At 34.3% G+C, this 22,075-nt stretch overlaps 1 protein-coding gene across 3 annotated transcripts; it reads right to left on the bottom strand.

Moving 5' to 3' along the window:
• Positions 1-4,991: 4,991 nt before the first annotated feature.
• LOC145101823 (uncharacterized) lies at positions 4,992-9,934 on the bottom strand. Of its 3 annotated transcripts, XM_079039093.1 has the most exons (3): positions 9,688-9,933; positions 7,885-8,019; positions 4,992-6,262 (listed from the first exon to the last, which is right to left on the bottom strand). In XM_079039093.1, the coding sequence occupies exons 2-3, from the start codon at positions 7,948-7,950 to the stop codon at positions 5,180-5,182; spliced, it is 1,149 nt and encodes a 382-aa protein (XP_078895219.1). In that variant the 5' UTR covers positions 7,951-8,019; positions 9,688-9,933; the 3' UTR covers positions 4,992-5,179. The 3 variants fall into 3 exon arrangements, 2 of the variants coding, with proteins under 2 accessions (XP_078895219.1, XP_078895220.1); XM_079039094.1 differs by lacking the exon at positions 7,885-8,019 and having other exon boundaries at positions 9,688-9,931; XR_013705868.1 differs by lacking the exons at positions 4,992-6,262; positions 7,885-8,019 and adding an exon at positions 8,026-9,434 and having other exon boundaries at positions 9,688-9,934.
• Between the last annotated feature and the right edge of the window lie 12,141 nt (positions 9,935-22,075).

Genomic DNA, 22,075 nt, shown 5'->3' with positions numbered 1-22,075 from the left:
TTGTACTGAATTTACAAGGCAAGAATTTTCGGGTTGTCACAGATACTAAGAAGTGTGAGTAATGAATCTACGGAATGCATTCGAGCCAAGAACATCAACAAGGGATGTTCACAGCCACAAACTAGGTTCACGGCCATGAACCCAAGTTTTTCCGTGAACCCCTCACTACACATATAGATTTCCTTCATTTTTCTTAAGTTTCTCACTTCTTCCAACCAGGAACTCTCAAACTCTCTCAAGTATCATCAAGGGAAACCCTCCCTTCTCTTCAAAAATGTAAGTGATACTCCCCTTTTTACTAGTTAATCTTCATATACAAGTGAAACCCTTTGATAACATCCTTGAATTCATCACTTTTCCTTCAAGATCTTCAAATCACCATCTTCTTCACCAAGAACATCAAGAACACACTTGTTCTTGGGCCGTGAACACATTTAAGACTTCCAATAAGTAATCATCTTATCCATCTACTTTTTTCCATTTGAAGCCCTTGAATACCCATGAAACAAACACCTATTTGGCATGATTCTTCAAGAGTTCACGGCCGTGAACCCTTCATTGTGCCGTGAACCCTTCATAGGATCATAGTATGGCCATGAACACTTCATAGACCAAGGTTGGGCCGTGAACACATCATGTGTTCTTGGCTGTGAGCACTCCTAAGGCCGTGAACACTTCCTTGTGTAGCTGTGAACTCACTTCAATCAATCATATGTGATTGTAACACTTTATTGCAAGTGTTTCCTAGTTCCTAAGGTTGTTTACCTTAGCATGTTAGTTGTTATATACACTAATTATATACATTATATGTGTCATTATATGCTTAATAGGATTTGTTTGTGCTCGAGACTTCACTTGGCATATTTAGCATCCTATATCGATCTTACATTCGAATCACTCACTACAGGTGAGTTCGTACCCGTACAACTACACTTTTAAATGCTTTTAAATGATTTTAGGGGGGGGGGGGGGGGAATACAAGTATAACACAATGAAATTGTGCTAATCATTTATATGTGAAAAAAACATCCAAAAGGATTTCTTATACTAAAACTTGTTGAAAAACTATTTTAAAGCTTTTATAAACTTCTTTTATATCAAATCATATTCGTCTATCTATTTACGTATAAGTATGCTTTAACAGACTTAGGACTATTGTTAGATACCTTGACTCCTATTCCTTGTTTGACTGTGGGCTCGGGGTAGGATCACTAGTCTGAATGTTGGTTAAATCATAGTTATACTTATTGAATAGATATGTGAATATTAAACCCATTTTAAGGATTATTCTTAACTTAGTTGCTTGGTAAGTAATTGAGTCCTTTCTATACATCAGTAACAGTCAAACAATCATACTAGTAAACTATAATAGGTATAGTTTAGTGGATTACTATTTACTATTTCTAGAACAATGAAACTTACAAGAGTCAGTTCATACAAGAGTCAGTTCATACATGAGTCAGTTCAAACATACTATAACTAGAACAAGAAGGAACATACTATAACTAGAACAAGAAGGAACATACTATAACTAGAACAAGAAGGAACATATTATAACTAGAACAAGAAGGAACATACTATAACAAGAACAGAAGGAACATACTATACACTAGAACAGGATGGAACATACATACTAATACAAGAACAAGATAACATTAATGTGAGTCACTACTTCGTGGCATGGCAATATACTGTTGTGTCACGTTTTGTAACCAAAGTCTCCTGGAGGGAGAGCGTGAGTTTGTGTATAGATATATACGGGATTGACCATACTACACCTTGTTGCTAGCTACAGCGGGACCTGCCGGTCTACGGGTGACAAATGTCATACCATTTCGATGTCTTTGGAACGTCGTGTTTGATACTAGTCAATCAAGCATGGTTATAACCTCATCCCATTTTACCTTATTTAAACAAATTGGTTTTAAGGTAGTTATTACTTCAATAGTTAATTTATACAATGCTACTGTACATCTTCATTTTCCCATTACATTCATATAGTGATCTTCTCACATAAAAGGTAATGTAAACTATTTTCTGGTAATGATAGTCATATAGTTGGGAAAACACTCACTTTTACAAAAGAACAAGCATACAGAACAGTCAAGTCTTGGTAGAAGACTACTTTCCATTTTAGTAGAAAATATAGGATTTTCTAGAAAGTATACAAACATTTACATCAAATACTTACAAACATTTTCATCAAACTTATGCAAACATTTGACGCAAAATACTTATGAATCCACCAGCTTAAATGTTGATCTACTCTTTCAAAATAACTTGTATTCTCAGGTCACCAGTAGACAGGTACATTGGACCAGGTTTTGAGAAGACGGAGCATGTTCAAGACTCGTCTTTTATTTTGATATATATTTATATATATATATATATATATATATATATATATATATATATATATATATTTGTGTCTTACAAATGCATTCAGAACACACTTGTATTAACTATATTATTAATACAATAGATGATGTTGCTTGTTTTACTATTGCACACTGTTATGATACTGAACATGACGTCCTCCGCCTCCGAACGTTTCCGCCGTTCTGGTTTGGGGTTGTGACATAAAGGAGCTAAGAGAAAGAAGGAAGCTTGATCAAGGTGAGCTAAATATGATCAGAGAAATGGACTTTAGTCACATGGTTGGAAGATCATAATTTCAAGCTACTACTAAGGAGTAAGGATAATTTAATAAATTACTATTACTCTTCGGAGATGTTTAGAAACATAGTTTTCATTTTATGCATTATAAGGACAAAATCCAAATTTTTGTTTAATTTTAATAGAAGTGAAATTTTGTTTATCTGGTTGCCTTATTTCCTTGCAATGGCATTTATCAAAGTGTCGGTTACATTTCTAATAGCAATATTAATTGTGTATTTGATTCATATGATATCGCTTCTGGTATTGTCATAATTGACTAAGTGAAAAGAAATCTCATGACCAAGTTTCAATTGCACAGAAACTTGGAGTCATACAATTCGAATTGTGTGATGCATGAGAATCCAGTTCATTGGAAAATCATGACTAATTTCATTGATCTCATGTTGATGTGAGGCAAGTGAAGGACTGGTGGATCTAGTACATATTGATATGGACTACTCAGATCCACCACAAAGGATGATAACTTCGTCATGATTTATTGATGCTTCAGTAAATATGGTTGTATTTATGGGATTAAGCATAATTCTAAAACATTTGAAAAGTTCATGAGTAGCGGAACGAATGGAAGAATCTACTAGGCAGAAAGATAGAAGTTTCTCAAATATAAAAGGAAAAGAGAGTAATTTAGTATCATGTTTTATGATCATCTTCGTGATTATGGATTTATATCACAATTGATCATCGAAGAACATCTTAGTGAAATTGTATGACCAAGAAGAGGAATCATATATTGTTGGAAATAGTTCGATCAAGAGATGAGTCATATTTCATTCCAAATCAAGTTGTAGAGTCATGCACTGGTAACTCTGAATCATATTTTAAAACTCATTTCAAAACTAGGAAGGTTGAAAGCACCTCGAACAATGTAGAGTAAAAATGTTTCTTACTCTAGCACATATAGAATTGGAGTTTTGATGTTTCGTTAATTGAGAAACAAAAGATAAACTGAGACCTATTCTATGAAGTGTTTTCTTGTCGAGAATCTACATGAACTTTTAAATATTTATTTTAGCTCGTCAAAGAATGTTATTGAGAAAAAAACTCATATGTCAAGAAGTCAGTGAGAGTCATATTGATTTTGAGAATTTCAAGAGTGAATCGACAATAAACCTTTTAGTTATCACTAGCATCTAACCTGAGGTTTATAACCTATCGAGTTTGGTTGACACATTCTTATTTATGTGCACTTCAAGTTGAGTTGGCAATGCTTACGAGTTCTATGTTTTCATTTAACTGCAAAACCAAAAGCTTGTTGGTCAGTGAAAGTATATTGATCAATATGGGTGAGCTGCTAACAACATAGAAGCACTGGTAGGCCCTTGTGCTACTAGAGGGAAGAAATTTAGAATAATGAAGTTCAGTACATGAAGGAAAGCTAAAGTTGAATTTTTTCTTAAACCTTGTCTTATGATTGTAGGTTGTAAATGATAGATTCGCATGGATGGGAACGTATGCACCATAAAATCTAGGTGGCAAAGTTTTCGCTCTGGTTCATCAGAATGATTACGAGGAAGTACTTTCATTGATAGATTCTAATTGATAAAGATCAATATGGATATTGGTTGTGTTAATTTCATTCTCAAATTCACAATATGATTATGTCATCCATCTTCGTATTTTGAATTGTGAGGAATGGCAAGGAATGGTTTGAACTTTCAGGACATATATCTATAAGTTCTGAAAGGGTTTAAACACACATATATGTTATCCAATGAAGGTGTAAAAGCTTAAAAAGTCTAATTGGAGACTTATCGAAGCATCACATAGCATAAATATGTACTTCACTAAGAAAGTCAAGAGTATTGATTTCTAAAAGTCCAGTTGATTTTCATTTTAGATATGGGAACTACAAATTGGCAACTACAATTTTAAAGAGTCGTTAACTGAACTACATACAAACAATAATCATGAGCCAATAGGTATGTTCGCCTTTGCCTAGAGATGCACAAAGCAACTTGTTTTCATTTTAGATATGCGAATTAAAGAAGTGAAGAAGCCAGTTCATGAGTGGGTGAATGTTCAAAGGAACTGTTATAGTCCAAATACTCGCAACATTTTGTGTCGATGCAGGTCACCCCCAAACAAACCATAATTCATGAGAAAGGCAAAGTTACCACCTCCATTATCAATATCGTCATAACCCCAGTCACTTTGTCCATGCTTTACACACATATGGTGTGCGTACAATTTTTCTTTCATACCAAAAGACCAACAAAAGGTCCTTCATCCACAGAACAATATGTCAATGTGTTACACATGATGCATTAGCTAGCTAGGCACATGAAAAGTACATCAAATAGAATAATCTAGAATTAGATATAACTGATTTCTACCAGCATGAAGCAAAAAAGTTGAGCAAGAACCAAACTGTTTAAAAAATAAACTGCAGGGTGCAAATCCATCAATGGTGGTTGCCAACGTTTTGAAATTGTTCTAATATATGACAATTTTGATCAACTACCATAGTCTACAAAAACAAGATAAGAGTGCTAAGAGGTCATCATTCATATATGTGATTAACAGTCAAACAATCATGGGGGAAGTACCATGTCGCTGCAATAAAGAACCTAGGTTTTTGAGGTTTATCAGAAGTGTCAACGAAGTCGGCATGTCTTTTGTATTTTGACCATTGTGACCCAGGCTCTGGTTTAATAAGAGCACTATGTTTCAAGAAGCTAAGAAAGATCGCATAGTCTCCCATCGCCACCTTTTCTTGTAACACCCATTTCATTTCGCCAAAATCTAGTTCCTGAAGCTTGTATAAACATTTTGACAAGCGATTCGTCACATAAAGGTTTTCATCTGATGTTAGAAATTCCAGATGCAAACCATATGTCTTCAAAATATCCTTGGTTTTGAGTAATGTCCATTTGGGCTCTGGAATGAGTCTCAATTGAAATAAACAACAATTGGTGTGTAAGGTGTATATCTTCCCCTTGAAAGCATGCAAATCAATGATGGGGATAGTGGAGGAGACATGATTCCATGCTCGTGTACCCACTACAGAAAACCATATTGTATCGGCAAATCTATGTGACACTACCAACACCCACCCAGATATTGTAGGTGAAAAGACGAGGATAGCCCTGATAACTGTTAGATCTCTAATACTTCCTAGAAAATGGACAGCAGGGAAGTAAAATTGATACCTTGTGATAGGATTCACAAGCCAGAAGTCGTGGGTTTCCTTCCCAAATAAGATCAGGTAACCACAGGTTAATCCAACACAGAATCTGCCAAAATAATGGGGAAGGATGGTTTTAAATTCCCTGAATTTAAAGTCCACTAGGCAGCAGTAATATTCTTCCCTGTTACCAGAGGGAGATATATGTAAAAACATGGGTGGTCTAGACGCCATAAATTTATTTCTGTTGGTGTGTGCAAATGACCTCCATGTTTTGCAAACTCCACTAAATGCAAGAAAGTCGATAAGTCCCAGTTGCATCATTACTAAAAAAAGCACATCATCGTTAAGATTTGACCAACGTGCTTCACCACTGTTGTCAAAAGTCTTTAACTTCGTCCTGCTAGATTCACCACGATTCTTGTTTATAGTGATCATATTCCTTGTCTTGGCAAATTCCTACAGATTAATTACAAAAACAGGTATTCAGGCCCTTAATTGGTAAATTCAAATTCCTTATAAGATACAAAGAGTTGTAAACAGGGAGTAAGCATGCACATAAATAGAAACTACAATTGGACTACAGTAATAAAGAACAATTCCGGGTGATGAGCCATGGAAGAATTCACCACGGTATATAGATAATCTGAGGGATCTTAGGCTAAAAGTGAAAAGGAAATTAGTGGATACCAAAAGGAATGAATGACTATAATACCACATAAAATGATTACTTGATATCACTTATACTAGATCCTGTTTCAAATAGATGGATGATAGAATATGTGAGCCTCAATCAGATTATGAAAAAACAAGAGGCATGCATAGATATGATATTTTGTTGTATATCTAAACAAGAAGCAAACCAAGAGAAAATAAACTTGTTTTTTGTTGAGAATATAATATATGGGTGTAATTGGAAAATGATTGCTAGTTGATTCAGAAAATGGTCTAAATCACCCCATATGAATGGATTAAAATTAGAAGTTCTAGAAGAGATGCATTCTCTCAACAATAATAGTACTTTGAAACTGTAGATCAGGCTCATGGCAATATGTTGTTGTAAATGGGTATTTACAAATTTTAAGTGCAATGATGATGGTAGCACTGGGAGATATAATGCAACACTTGTAGCACTTGATTGATATAAATATACGGGAATTGATTAGTTTGAGACATTTTCCCTGGTGGAAAAAGTAAAACTGCATTCAAATCTTGCCATCTATAGCTGTGAACTTTGATAGGAGATTACATAGTTACATTCATGAAGTGTTTCTATAAATGGAAAGTTGGAGACAGAGGTCTATGAATCTACCACTTGCTTTTGAAGAGAAACTCCTAGACCAATGTTTGAGTGTTTTTGGAAAACAAACCACGCCATATTTTACAAACATTTCCCTAACCAAAGAAATCCATTTTAATTGTTTATGTGCACGAAATGACTTGAACATGCTTATGAGAAATCAGAGATCAATTTAATTTCTTAAAATGTACACTTGCCAAGGTCTTAGAAATATGCTATTGGAAGAATTGAACATCTCAATCTCTTGGTGAATGACATTGTATTGTGACAACAAGGCAGCAATTTCAATAAGCATGTTTAAGCAAATAAACATTTCAAAGAAAAGATTGAAATGAAATGGAGATACAAGCTATACATCCCTGATCATTATCAATACACACACTAAATGATAACCAAAGAATCCCTTTGATAAATTGATTGACAAGCTGGCAATTGAAGTTATCTACAACCCACACATAGAAAGGTCAAACCCAACTGAATGGGAACAAACATATCAACAAAAGATTTTAGATCCATGCATCCTTTTTAGCTAAAAAAAAGATGTAAATTGTAATATTCGGGGACATGGTCGGCGAGGGCAAAATGATCGGCTTTGTCGACAGAAATCCTAGGTAAACTATATCAGATTTTGTAACAGTTAAATTGGATTTCATACCATAAACTTCAAATCAGATTAGGGAAAAATGTTTTATTGATGAGATCTAAGGAAGAGCTAAAGAGTAGAGAGTAAAAAAATATGAAGATCGAACACAAAAAACAAATCGAGAGGAGGAAAATATACCTGTGTAATGGTAGATTCACGGCGTTGAAGGTAGAGTTTTAGGGGTTCGGTCAAGACAATTGTCATGTGAGGAGGCAAAGCATATATATATATTAGAGACGAGATGGGAACTGAAGGCCAACATTAGGGTTCGATCTGAAAGTGAAATTACAATAATACCCCTTAACAAAATGTTGTGAATGCATCTGCTTTACATGTGATCATTTTTCCTCGCCACTGCCGTATGTATAAATTTATTGTACACATGTGTATAAGAAACTCCATTTGAATCAAATGGACATACATAAAATGTACTTACCATGTATCCTAATGTGAATATACACATAAAGAAAACAATGTGTCATATAATTAAGGTTCTCGATCCTAATTAAAACCGATGTGCGTATAAGACCATATCAATTATATCAGACAACATGATTGCAACTGGAAAATCAGAAATGAGATACTTAGTCAACTACACATGATAACGCAACATACCTGGTACCTAATGCAATTCACTGCAGGAAACAAATAGATGAAAACATTTAAAGAAAAATATCCAAACACACACACACACACACACAATCATATAAAAGCCAGACAAATCAGAAATGGAAAACATAAAACAAATGAATTGTTCCATGGATTCTTACGGGGAAATAAGCTAAAAAGGGCACCACAGATTACGAAATTATCATAACTTGCAGAAATAGAAAGTGCGACCAAATCACAATCTTTATAATACAGGTTCTTTCACAAGCAATAAATTTGAACAAATGTTTTGAGAGCAAATATTGTTTGCTTAGAAATTTTAAGCAATGACCATTAATATCTTCCTTTTCTATGACAATTGGCATAACATAACCAAAAATTATAATTGCATGTTGAATCTTTTAGCGGACTAAATCTAGGTTCCCAATCCATGTTTTATATATGGTACAGATGATATTAATAACCAATCACCTCAAAAGAGTATAGAAACAAATATGGAACAAAACATTCCAGAACTAAGGGTCAATGTAGGAGACGATATAGGGTGAATTATAAACATTAAATATGTTTTTACTGCTACTCCAACACACATATCAAAATGAAACACATTATTCCAAATTCTAAAGGTGTCAAAAGCAATCTCATCCAATGAAAACCCACCCTTATGGTCTATTAAAGTTTAATTTAAACGAGGCATAAAACAGAACATACAGAAAAGGTAACCATGATCCAGGATGGCAAAAATACAACCTCCACAATCATTACCAGGTTGACACTTGACACCACTATTCTCTCAATAACATTTTCAACTGACACTAAAAGAACAATAAAAGGACCTCCATCAGCAATACAACAACATGCCAATGTGCTACAGATAATGCATTAGCAGCATATATGAATGCAAAAGACACCAAATCACATAAAAGGGAGATAAATATTGATACTTGAGCCACCTTCAGCATCAGTAAAACTCATGGGTTAGAGAGTGCGAGTGACATCCATTACTTGCAAACTCCATTGAATCCATAAAAAAATCATGGACATCATGGTTAAGATCTGACCAATTTATTCCGATGGTCCTGATTAAGTAGGATTGACCTCAATGTTAGGTTCTCATCGATGTCCTCTCCATTTCGAACCATAGAAACAGGAAATTTTCACAATTCAGGATAGATATTTATCCGTTTCATGGAACTATTAATCATCAAATCTCAAACATATGATCGAGTTGAAAATGAAATCAAATGCGAAAACTAAATGTGCTGAACTTGCAATTTTTCACAATTGAACAATACAGACACGAAAACCAGAAGACCAAAGAGTCAGGTGTACCTCCGTTTTCCTCAGGCGATATTGACATCGGAACGCCTAGGGCTTCTAGCAGCAGGAAGCGACGAAAGCAGTAACAGAAAACGTTTTGGACCACGTAGCCGGTTATTTACTCGACATACCTCCCTGAAGCCGTTCTTAGAGCGCCTCTGAAACAAGAATCCTTTTTCGGGGATGAAGGCGGCAGGAGGGGTTTTCATGGTGGTTGTGACTTGTGAGAGAAGAGCGGATTAATTTTTTAAAGAAAATCTCCACGTCAGCTTATTTTTCTGTTGACACTTGAGAATGTCCACATGTTGGTTTATGTCTCGTTTGATAAATGCTGTCTGAAAAAGTTTTCTGACTGGAAAGAAATCATGTTGTTTGATTGTACATCTGATTGACTGTGCTGAATGATGAAAAAAAGTATTAATTTAATAAAAAATAAATTTTAAAAAAGTTATTTAAAAAAATTAATAATCCAATAAAGAAAGAAAGATGCGGGGTTTGATGTATAATTGTCTTTCCAGCCCATTCAGCCAGAAAGATATGATTTTGGGGCTTTCTGGAAAAGACATATCTTACCGGGAAAGACATTTTCTTTTGTGCAAATCAAACAGTCTTTCCGGTCCATTCAGCCAGAAAGATCTGTTTGAACCTGGAAAGATGCGTGTCAAACAGAAAATATCATTATAAAAAAAAATTAAAATGGCTTTTTTTTGGTCTCTTTCTAACTTCCATTCCCTACAAGTTTTCAAACGATATCCTTAACGTGGCAATATTTATAGGTTCGATTTAATTTGATCCATTAATTTATATGATTTCTATATTAACAAATCTGCCCGTTAACTTGTTGTGCCAAATTTATATATAATAATAATAATAATAAAATTTTAATAAATATTATCTTAACGTAAGGCACACTTGGAACAATTAAAGGAGAAGGTTGTTGGGAGAATTTCTTCACTAGTTCTGTAACGTCGTTCACTACAAGGAAAAAGATAATTAGCGGCGACAAAAAATCGCCGGTAAAAAGTCCAATTGTCGCTGGTAATAGTAATAGCGGCAACACGTCGCCAGTAATAAATCGTCGCTACTGCTTTGTCGTTATTGATCAATTGACGCCGTTTATGAAAGTTGTCGCCGCTAATGACCTAGTCACCGGTAAAGAGTGTCGTCGTCGGTAATGAGAATGTCGTCAGTAATAGTGTCGTCGGTAATAACTATTTTTTTTATTCAACAATTTTGGTTGCCGGTAATAATGTCGCCGGTAATTACATAACAACATTCGATTAAATATAAAAAATAATAGTGTCGACGTTAATTACAAAACAAATATCCGATTAAATATAAAAAGTAAAAATGTCACTGATAATAGTGTCAATTACATAACATCCAATTAAATATAAAAAGTAATAATGCCGCCGGTAATTACAAAAAACAACCAAAAATTTTACAATCTAACAAGTAGCAAAACATGACAACAAGTGTAATATGCAAATAAAACTCATCTCTACATACCATCATCTTCATTTCCATCGTTTCCTCGATTATTTTGGGATTGAAAAAACGAGTAAAGCTCATCCCTACATGTCGGGTCGTTGAGCATTGCACGAAGATTTTCCAACTGCATAATTAATAACAACATACATAAACTTATAAGTTAAATTATCAAACATAAACAAAAACTATCAAAGTATATTGCTATTTTTAAATTAAGACAAAAGGCCAAAGTACATTGCTATTTCTTGCACTTGGGACAAAAACCCAATTATCAAAGTTTTTAGCAAATAATCACCACAAACCAAAATTACCAAATTAACATGCATTTTATGATGCTAAAGTAGATTGTTATTTTTAAACTAAGACAAAAAAACCAAAGTATATTATTATTTTTTTCACTTGAGACAAAAACTTAATTACCAAAGTTTTTAGCAAATAATCACCACAAAACAAAAATTATCAAATCAACATGCATTTTATGATGTCAAAGTAGACTATTATTTTTAAACTAAGACAAAAAGCCAAAGTACATTGTTATTTCTTGCACATGGGACAAAAACCCAATTATCAAAGTTTTTAGCAAATAATCACCACAAACCAAAATTACCAAATTAACATGCATTTTATGATGCTAAAGTAGATTGTTATTTTTAAACTAAGACAAAAAAAACCAAAGTATATTATTATTTTTTTCACTTGAGACAAAAACCTAATTACCAAAGTTTTTAGCAAATAATCACCACAAAACAAAAATTATCAAATCAACATGCATTTTATGATGTCAAAGTAGACTGTTATTTTTAAACTAAGACAAAAAGCCAAAGTACATTGCTATTTCTTGTACTTGGGACAAAAACCTAATTATCAAACTTTTTAGCAAATAATCACCACAAACCAAAATTACCAAATCAACATGAATTTTATGATGCTAAAGTAGATTGCTATTTTTAAACTAAGACAAAAAAAAAAACCAAAGTACGTTGTTATTTTTTGCACTTGGGACAAAAACCAAATTACCAAAGTTTTTAGCAAATAATCACCACAAAACAAAAATTACCAAATCAACATGCATTTTATGATGCCAAAGTAGACTGTTATTTTTAAAATAAGACAAAAAGCTAAAGTACATTGCTATTTCTTGCACTTGGGGCAAAAACCCAATTATCAAACTTTTTAACAAATAATCACCACAAAACCAAAATTACCAAATCAACATGCATTTTATGATGCAAAAGTAGGTTGCTATTTTTAAACTAAGACAAAAAAAAAACCAAACTACATTGCTATTTCTTGCACTTGGGACAAAATCCTAATTACCAAAGCTTTTTGCAAATAATCACCACAAAAAATCAAAGTAGATTGTTTTACTTGTGATGGTTGTGACGGCTGTGGAATCAACGGGAGACCAGAAGGTTTACGACCGATGCCTCTGATATGGTCACGTCGCTCTCATGATACTTTCTCAAAAGCAGCTCTTTCTTGAGCGGGTGTTAACTCACTTTCACTTTGGGTTTGTTCTAAAAACTCTTCGACTAACCGATTTTGTAACTCCCAAAAGTGCGTAACAATTAAGTATAAATAAACATTTAATTATATGATAAAATTATAATTAAATACTTACATATTGTTGTTCCGTCTCAGCAGTAACAAATACATCATCCCTATCGGTATGAGCTTTGCGAAACGTTTCTACCATCTTAAGGTTTTGTTTGCTTTTCATGGACTTTTTTGTTCCTTTCTGAAGCAATTATGTGTTTGTCCGTTTGGAAATACTCAATTGCTTTCTTCCAGTTATCAACTTCCATACCCTCTGGAGGGTTGACTAATGCTCCTGGGATATCTTCATACCCTCCGACGAACATAAAATATTATTTTGCGTCAGTTTTACGTTCTCGATAACCTTTTAACAAAGCTGCTTGAAAACTCTCTATCAACATATTAGCTTGTATATCTTGGTACATCTGATCCAAATCAAACTTTGTCTACAAAAAAAAAGTTAACCAAGTAAAAAACCAGTTATAGTTAATCATATAAAATATTATTAAATAAATAATTACCCCTAAATGTTGTAATACGGTATCCTGTATTGCAGGGGAAACTTTTTTCCAAGTCCATTTATCAAAATGGACCATTTGCCACATTGTTTTTCCAACTTCTCGTGAAAGCATGTCTTTCGGCTCTCCCAGGGGATCAGATGCTATATCCTTATCATATTTCATGCTAATTGGTTTGCCCTGATTCCGTAAGATCGCTCTTTCAAGCTTTATATTTTTGGCTTTGCCTCGAACTTTCCTACGTGCACGTTGCTCAACTACAAATGTAATTAAAAATTATTAGAAAAAATATTTAATTTATAATAACTGAATAAATAATAGTAAATAAAAAATCTTAATAAGACTTATGGTCCTGCTCATGATGACCAACACCTCTACCACCTGAGAGATGTGGGTCCTCAGCTTCATCACCCTCGTGTCCACGACCCATAACAGCAGCCATGGTATGCACAAGCGAAAGCCATATTGACATCATTTCCTAAAAAATTATAAGATATACAAATACAATTTTTATTACAAATACACATTACATAGAAATAAACATTTACATATGAATAAATATTTCTATTTAACTAGAAATCCAAATAAATTTCATATTACAAACACGTATCACATAAGAACTATTCTAATCAGAATCTTCCTCATATCCTTCAGTGTCTTCTTTAGTATCATAATTAGAATCGGTCTCATCGTAATCAGTCTCGCAATCAGAAACATCATTGACTCTACCAGTTGGCGGGGGAACTTCAGTTGCACTTTCTACATCAATAATGACTCTAGGAATTTTTTGAAACTACATGCTGAAATCGATAAAAAGTGGAGCATCAGATGAAGAGATATTTTGAAGTACATCGACATTGTCTACATTTTCGTGTGAGCTATTGTCAACATTTTGGACACGATCATCGTTCGGTGGTAGATCCCAAATACTTCGATGATTAACATGCTCGACAACACACCGATGGTTATTGTTTGTCTCTTTGATGTAGAACACTTGTTTGGCTTTTGAAGCATATATGAGTTGATCATCTTTGTATGTTTTGTGTCGTGTGTCGATACTGGTGAAATTATCACCAGAAATAACTCATGTTCAAGTATCAAACCACTTACAACGAAATAGTACATTTGAATAATCATGTGTATACCTCAACTCTATAATCTCTTCTAACTGGCCATAATATTTCTCGCCTTTCTCACCCACCGCTAAAACCCTAGAGTTTTGTGTTGTGCGTTGTGCGTCATGACTAAGTACCATAAACCTAACACCATTGACTATGCATGCGGTGTAAGAATAAGCATTCATTTGTGGACCCATTGTAAGAGCTGACAACTCTTTGTGGAATTCTGGTGAGTTTTCTATTTTCATTTGATGAACCTAGCAATTATAAAGTAATATGTATTATGTATTCATTAGATCAATGAAAAAAATTTGTTTATTAATTTATATTACCTTTTCACGAAACCAATTACGAAATTCTTGTTTTTCATCACTTTGGGGATGTTCATATTTTAATTTCCTATGTTGATGACGAAAAGATATAGATTTAAAAAGATAAAAAAAAAATAAGGATGAAAGTTAGAGATAAGATTAGTTACTTGATATATTGTGTGACTTCTTCATAGCTATTCAATACAAACCATTCCATATGCATTTCCGTTAAATTAAGAGTTTTGATTTGAGTTGTGCTGGTCGGTCGACATTTAGACTCAAACATCCAAAACTTTGTTTTTTCAATGACAACATCTTCATTTCTTTCCGGACGATTGAATTGATTCTTTACATCTCAAAGGTACATCGAACAAAATGATAAAGCTTCTTCTGCAACATAACCCTCAGCTATAGAACCTTCCGACCTCGCCTTGTTTCTGACATAGTTTTTTATTTTTTTCATATACCTTTCAAAGGGATACATCCATCTCATACATACCGGGCCTCCGGCAATCGCTTCATCAGGTAAGTGCAAAAGTAAATGAACCATAATGTCAAAAAATGTTGGAGGATAAATCAATTCTAACTTGCACAAGATTGCAATGATGTCTACTTTTGCTTTCCTCATATCCTCCACCTTCAATGTTATGGAACAAAGTTGCTTGAAAAACATACAAAAGTCTATAATAGGTGTATAAGTGTCTTTGTCTAACAACCCTCTTACTCCAATCGGTATCAAACGTTGCATAAGAATGTGGTGGTCATGCGCTTTCAACCCAATAATGTTAGTATTGGTATCATTCACTTTCTTACTAATGTTAGAACCAAACCCATCCGGCAGTTTAACATCTTTTATAAATTGACAAAAGAGTTGTCGACTAGATTTCGTGAAAGAGTATCTTGCATGGGGTCTATGAAACTTGTCACCATTTTTTTGCAACCATTCATTTCTCCGAATGTTTAGAATTCTCAAGTCCTCTCGTGCACTTGATGTGTCTTTGCTTTTATCGTTCATTAGAAGAGTACCTAACAAACTCTCATCCACATTTTTCTGGACATGCATGAGATCTATGTTCTGCTTCAAGTGTAGAGAAGACCAATACTCGAGTTCGAAGAAAATGCTTCGTTTTGACCAGTTCAACTCGTAATATTGTCGCTTTGGCTCTCTACCTCTATGCTCAGGATGTTTACCCGGTTTACGAGTTAGTAGACGACCTAGTTGCTCTTGTATTTCGTCATTACTAAAGTGTCTCAGAGCGGGTCTTGTCTCTTCCATCCCGTTAAAGTCCAACCTCTTTCTTAACGGATCATTAGCATCTAGTAAATGGCGACGACCGATATATATGACTTTCTTTGTTGCACGGTACGAAGGAGTATCTTCATTGCAAGTAGCACATGCTCTATACCCTTGCCCACTCCAACTGAAAGACTATTATGAGCTGGCCAGTCGTTTATTGTCCACAACAACAAAGCTCTCATCGTGAAGAATGTGTTTGTCGCCGCATCTTTAATATGTATGCTTGAGTTCCAGAAATGTTTAAGCTCTTCCACCAATGGCCTAAGGAAAACATCCATATCTTTACCAGGAGCTTTCGAGCCGGGAATCAACAAAGTCAACATGAATGTTGACTCTTTCATACAAAGCCAGGGTGACAGATTGTATGCAGTGAGTATGACCAGCCATGTGCTATGTGGATTACACATGTTTTCAAATGGATTGAAACTGTAAGCTAAAAGACCTAGGTGTATGTTACAGGGTTCACTCGAGAAGTCGGGGTATTTTTTATCAAAATCTTGCCAATGTTCCCCATCAACAGGATGAAGCATCACACCATCTTCTGAACGTCTGGTATTATGCCAAATCATATTTTTGGCAGTGTGCCTCGAAAAATATAAGCGTCGTTGTCTAGGGGTCACAGGAAAGTACCATAACACCTTATGAGGTACTTTCTTACCCTTGGTGTTTTTATCGATCCATCGGCTCTCTTTACAAACGGGAAAAAGTTACAATGAATCGTGTTCTTTCCAAAAGAGACAACAATTGTTTTTGCACACATGTATGAACTCATACCGCAAGCCAATAGACTTTAGTTTCTTTTTGGCTAGATAATGTGATAGGGGAACCTTGTTGCCTTTGGGAAATGCTAATTTCAACAACTCAAGGAGTTGCTCAAATGAACTATCAGTCCATTTGTTGTTCACCTTGATATGCATTAACTTTGCTAGAAACTCAAGGGAAGAAAAGATGCAACCAATATACAATTTAGTTTCCACTTCTTCCAACAACTGTGCAAAATCATCATCCACACCGCTACCCCTTGTATTCGAGGTTCCTTCATCAAGATTAGTATAATTTTCTCTTGACTCCCACATCATATCGTCGATTAAATTGGCCATTTTGTTAGTTGGCAAGACGACCGGAGGAATAAAAGATTCACCATGATAGATCCAAATTTTGTACGACTTACCGAAACCATTTATAAATATATGGCGTTCCACTACAGTCAGGTACTTGAAGTAACGGTTATCACATTTTTCACATGCACATCTGATTTTACCATTACTATCAAGGTGTGACTTAGACTTCTCAATAAAAGGTTTGAGTCCTGCTTGGAACTCGGGATGGTTTTGATATTAGATTAGTAGTCTAGCTTTTATCAATAGACATGATATTGCTGAAACATAATTTTGGGTTAGAGTTTAGTATATAGAATTAGCATTATTTTTTTTTTACAATCCACATTTTTTTACAATTAAAAAAATAAAATATTTTAAATTTTAAAAATAAAAAAATTAAAATTTAAAAATTTAGCAATTAGTATATCCATAAAAAAAACATTTCTTACTATTGTATCTTTTTATTTTTTTTATTTATAACATTTTTTTTCAATTATAACATTATACTTTAAACAATTATATTATGTTGTGTTGTTCTTTTTTACCGTCGAGATTATATATATATATATATATATATATATATATATATATATATATATATATATATATATATATATATATATATATTACATTGTATAAATATGTTGGAAGATTATAAGTTAATTTGAAGATTATAAATTAACTATAAAACTTATTGGGTAATTTGGGGTTAGCTTATGAACAAACTAAAAACTTTCTAGTATTCGTATATAAGTTTTTAAACAATTTTATAGCATTTTTTGTGTTTTTTTTCCAAATATAACAATGATTTATTCTTATATGTTTAGCAATTAGTTTTTAATGAATAAAATATTAAATAAAGAAAATTAATAATTTGGTATATCCATAAAAAAATATTTCTTACCATTGTATCTGTTTATATTTTTTTTATTTATAACAATTTTTTTTCAATTATAGCGTTGTACTTTAAACAATTATATTATATTGTTGTGCTGTTCTTTTTTACCGTCGAGATTAATATATATATATATATATATATATATATATATATATATATATATATATAACTTTAAAAAATTGTATAAATATGTTGCAAAATTATAAGTTAAATTGAAGATTATAAGTGAACTATATAAATTATTGGTTAACTTGGGGTTAGTTTGGGAACAAACTATAAACCTTCTAGTATTCATATATAAGTTTTTAAACAATTTTATAACATTTTTTTGTGTTTTTTTCATTTATAACAATAATTTATTTTTATTTTTTTCAATTATAGCATCATACTTATACCAAAACCACATATTTTTTCACATAATACATAAGAGCATGAAATTCACATACTTTCACATACATATACCACATATACACCAAATACAAGTACATTCACATACACTCATAATATACATCCTACTTAAACCAAATACACATACTTTCACATAAATAAAACCATAACATCCTACTTATACAAAATAAATAAATTTTACATTCATGTACCCCATATACAACAAACATACATACATTCACATAGACACATAATAACATCCTACTTATAACAAATACATACAATTTCACATATATAGATACATATGGCAATTTTCACACCAAATTTACATAGATACACACACCAAATACATATAATTTCACATATATATATATATATATATATATATATATATATACATATGGCAATTTTCGCATAATTGATACAACTACACATAACTTGCAATTAAACTCAAATTTTACAAGGGATTGAAGTAAATAGAACCTGTAGTGGCGGAAATCAACGAATATGTCGCCGGAAAAATTGTTCTTCAGCCGGAAATACCCTCACCAACCCAAATACAAAACTACCAAAAACAATGAAATTGAAATATAATTTCCAATCAATCATCAGATGGAGCTAGAAATCGAAGTTAAAAGGGAAAGACAATGAGATATAACAACTTAGAGTTACCTTTTTTCCTGACATTGAGGTAGAAATCATGAGGTAACCCGTTTAATTGAACCCCTAAACACCTTTGATCCCTAATCTCACAATGTGGTGAGATTTTATGTTGAAATCGACGGAAACAACGCAAAGAATGGGGGAAGAAGAAGCAACAACGTTTGACGGAATAGAGGAAGCAGAAGAACAGACGGCGTCCGTTTTTCTGCCTTAAATCTGCAATAGCCTTTAGCGGCAACTATTTGGCTTTTAGCGGCGACAAAGGTTAACAGCGGCGACTATCTGGAGGGAAGGGTACCACGTCATTTTTTAGACCACTATTAGCGGCGACATTTTCGACCATTAGCGGAGACAAAATGTCGCCGGTATTGGGTATATGCGGATAAGACGCACCAACCATTGGATGAGATACTCGATCGAACGGGTGAGGTGTGTCAGAAGGGGACAACGCAGATTCGGATGGAATACCTTTAGCGGCGGCACAACTATCGGCGACAGTGGGTTTTAGCGGCGACAAACGGTAGTGTCGCCACTAAAACCTTATGTCACCGGTAATAGTGTCGCCGCTAAAGGCATGATTTCTTGTAGTGATTTGACCCGCAAAAATGTTTAATCCATAATTGTAAACATAAAGCTTATTGAGTTTCCCAATATATCATATATTCCATCATCCATACAAAAGTTTGACTCTCTAGCGTCGAACATTCAATTCTCCTATCCACATAAACATATGTAACAATCATACATGAAATAACGGGTCTGCTTCAACCCCCAAGTGAATGTTATTGGTCGAACCATAGTCTTACATCCTGGTGTGGGTTACCCTTATAGACTTTCCTTACAATGGCATGGGCTACCCCCATGGTTTTTCCCTACAATGTCATGGGCTACCCTCATGGTCTTTCCCTGCAATGTCACATGCTACCCCCATGGTCTTTCCTACAATGATATTGGCTACCCCCATGATCTTTCCCTACAATGTCATGGCCTACCCCCATGGTCTTTTCCTACAATGTCATTGGAGGCCCCTATGGTCTTTCTCTGCAACGTCATAGGCTACACCCATGGTCTTACAACAAAGTGTCATAGGCTACCTACATGATCTTATAAGCAAGTGACATAGGCCACCTCCATGGCATTTCCCTGCAATGGACAAAGTTATATGTAGTTAGAGATTAGATAGACATTCGAATAGATGATCCGCCAAAGAGTGAATAATCATACGAGAACGTCATGATCTGAAATTAGACCAGGAGTTCTCAGGCTATCTAATTTAGACTACATAGAACCCAATCTATCACTACCACATAACCATATAGCATAAACTCATATCATAACTAACATAGTACATTACCTTGGCAATTAGCCTTCCGTAGTTACCCTACCCTTGACCACTTCTCAATTAAATCATTCGCGGGTCAGTCATACATAATCCTGATAACTGGCCTACCCTAGTTACCCTAACCAAACATAACTCCTAACAGTATTATACGATCAACATGAAAGACCCTACCAATCAAGCATACCAAGACACCAAGTGTCCTAACTACACAAGCATACAAACGAGTTACCCTAGCCACTAACATACATGTATTTTAACAATACCTCTACCCTAACATGCAAAGGATATACAATTGGATACATGGCATAGCGGGAAACTCACCTAAATCGAAGAACCAAAGAAACACAGCAACACTCTAATTCCTTGCACTAATCAATTTCTCAAACCAACTAACACCAAGACAGATAAATCCTCAATTAACACCCAAATCCTCCTAGTTTGACCCAAAGTCAAATTGGTCAAAAGTCAATGGTCAAAGGTCCACAAAGTCAACGGTTAACCCAGTTAAAGTTAACTACACGTTGTGACCATTCCTTGGTCATGTCGTAGAGAAACAGAGACAAACGATCATGATGTTGGGTTTTTGTCACGGCGGGACCATTCCTTGGTTACGTCTGATGACTGCCAGAAGCTTCATTTTGCATTAAGGACTTAATCTGCTAAGTTCTTTACTCCAACTTTCTAGAAAGCTTCCTTTCCTTCTAAAGAGCCATAAAAATCCTTAATTTATGGATATGCATTTCCAATGCATGTCCTTACCCAAAACTAGGCCAAAAAGGGTGAAAATGGAGTCAAAACTCCATGCATTACACCAAACAACAAGAGAATCTAGACTTGGAGCATATGATAATCAAGGGACTTAAAGGAGTAATAATGTTTCCAAATTTATCCAAACCAACCAATCATAATCACAAACCATGAAGGAAAACACTAAAAACCTAGATCTATAAGAGATGAACCAAAAAGATTGGAACTTAAAGACTTACCCAAGTCTAGAAGGTGCACCAATAGATGTAGATAAACTTTCTATATGATCCTTTGTGTAGCATCCTGTTTCCTGCCATTTTCTGGGCAATGGGTCAGAAATATATTGTGTAAGGCTTGAGCCTTAAGGAGGAAAAGTTTCGTCCTTACGGAAGAAGCTAATGATAGTTAAGAGATTTAACCCTTGAATTGTGTTGGGCCGAAGGGTAAAAAGGGAAAAGTCATAGGTCGGGTTCTTGCATGGAATACGGATTTTTGTTCAAGATGTTTTTAGTCCAATATATTTATATAATGTCGTGGGGCTCTTCAGCACCATTCTGTGGATATAAAGAACGTCAAAAATGGAGTTGGAACGAAGAAATTACAACCGTTTGAAGTTAGGATGACTTTAGGTTAAGCTACGTACGTTGGGCGTATGAGAGTACGCTACGCGGATCGCGGGGGATCAACCTAGTACGTTGGGCATACGTGGTCACACCCCAAACCCTAATTTGAGGGTTTTGATCCGTATTAAATCTCCTTAACTTCTCCGAACCCTTTCCATTCTCAGCCTCCACCCTTTAACATCGGGAAGTGATATATCCACGCATGTTTTTGATACATACACAGGATTTTTAAGTAAATTGGCAATTTTACCCCTACCCATTTATCTCCCTCCCCCCTCGTCTTTGATCGGTCATTCCTTCAGCCAGTAAAAGGTTACTGATTTCATGCGTATTTTCATTTGTCAATTGTCACCTGAGAGAGCTCTTAAA

Source organism: Lactuca serriola, chromosome 4, assembly GCF_051521515.1.
Source record: "Lactuca serriola cultivar US96UC23 chromosome 4, Lser_US96UC23_V15, whole genome shotgun sequence".
Lineage (NCBI taxonomy): Eukaryota > Viridiplantae > Streptophyta > Magnoliopsida > Asterales > Asteraceae > Lactuca > Lactuca serriola.
The sequence above is the reverse complement of the archived record's forward strand: the minus strand, read 5'-3'. Positions and strand labels throughout refer to the sequence as shown.

What these genes read in the sequence shown, in the direction of transcription:
- LOC145101823 (XM_079039093.1), bottom strand. Translation starts at nt 7,950, where the DNA reads ATGACAATTGTCTTGACCGAACCCCTAAAACTCTACCTTCAACGCCGT. An exon ending in GTGAATCTACCATTACACAG is followed by an intron (nt 6,263 to 7,884) that starts GTATATTTTCCT and finishes ATTAATCTGTAG; the next exon opens with GAATTTGCCAAGACAAGGAA.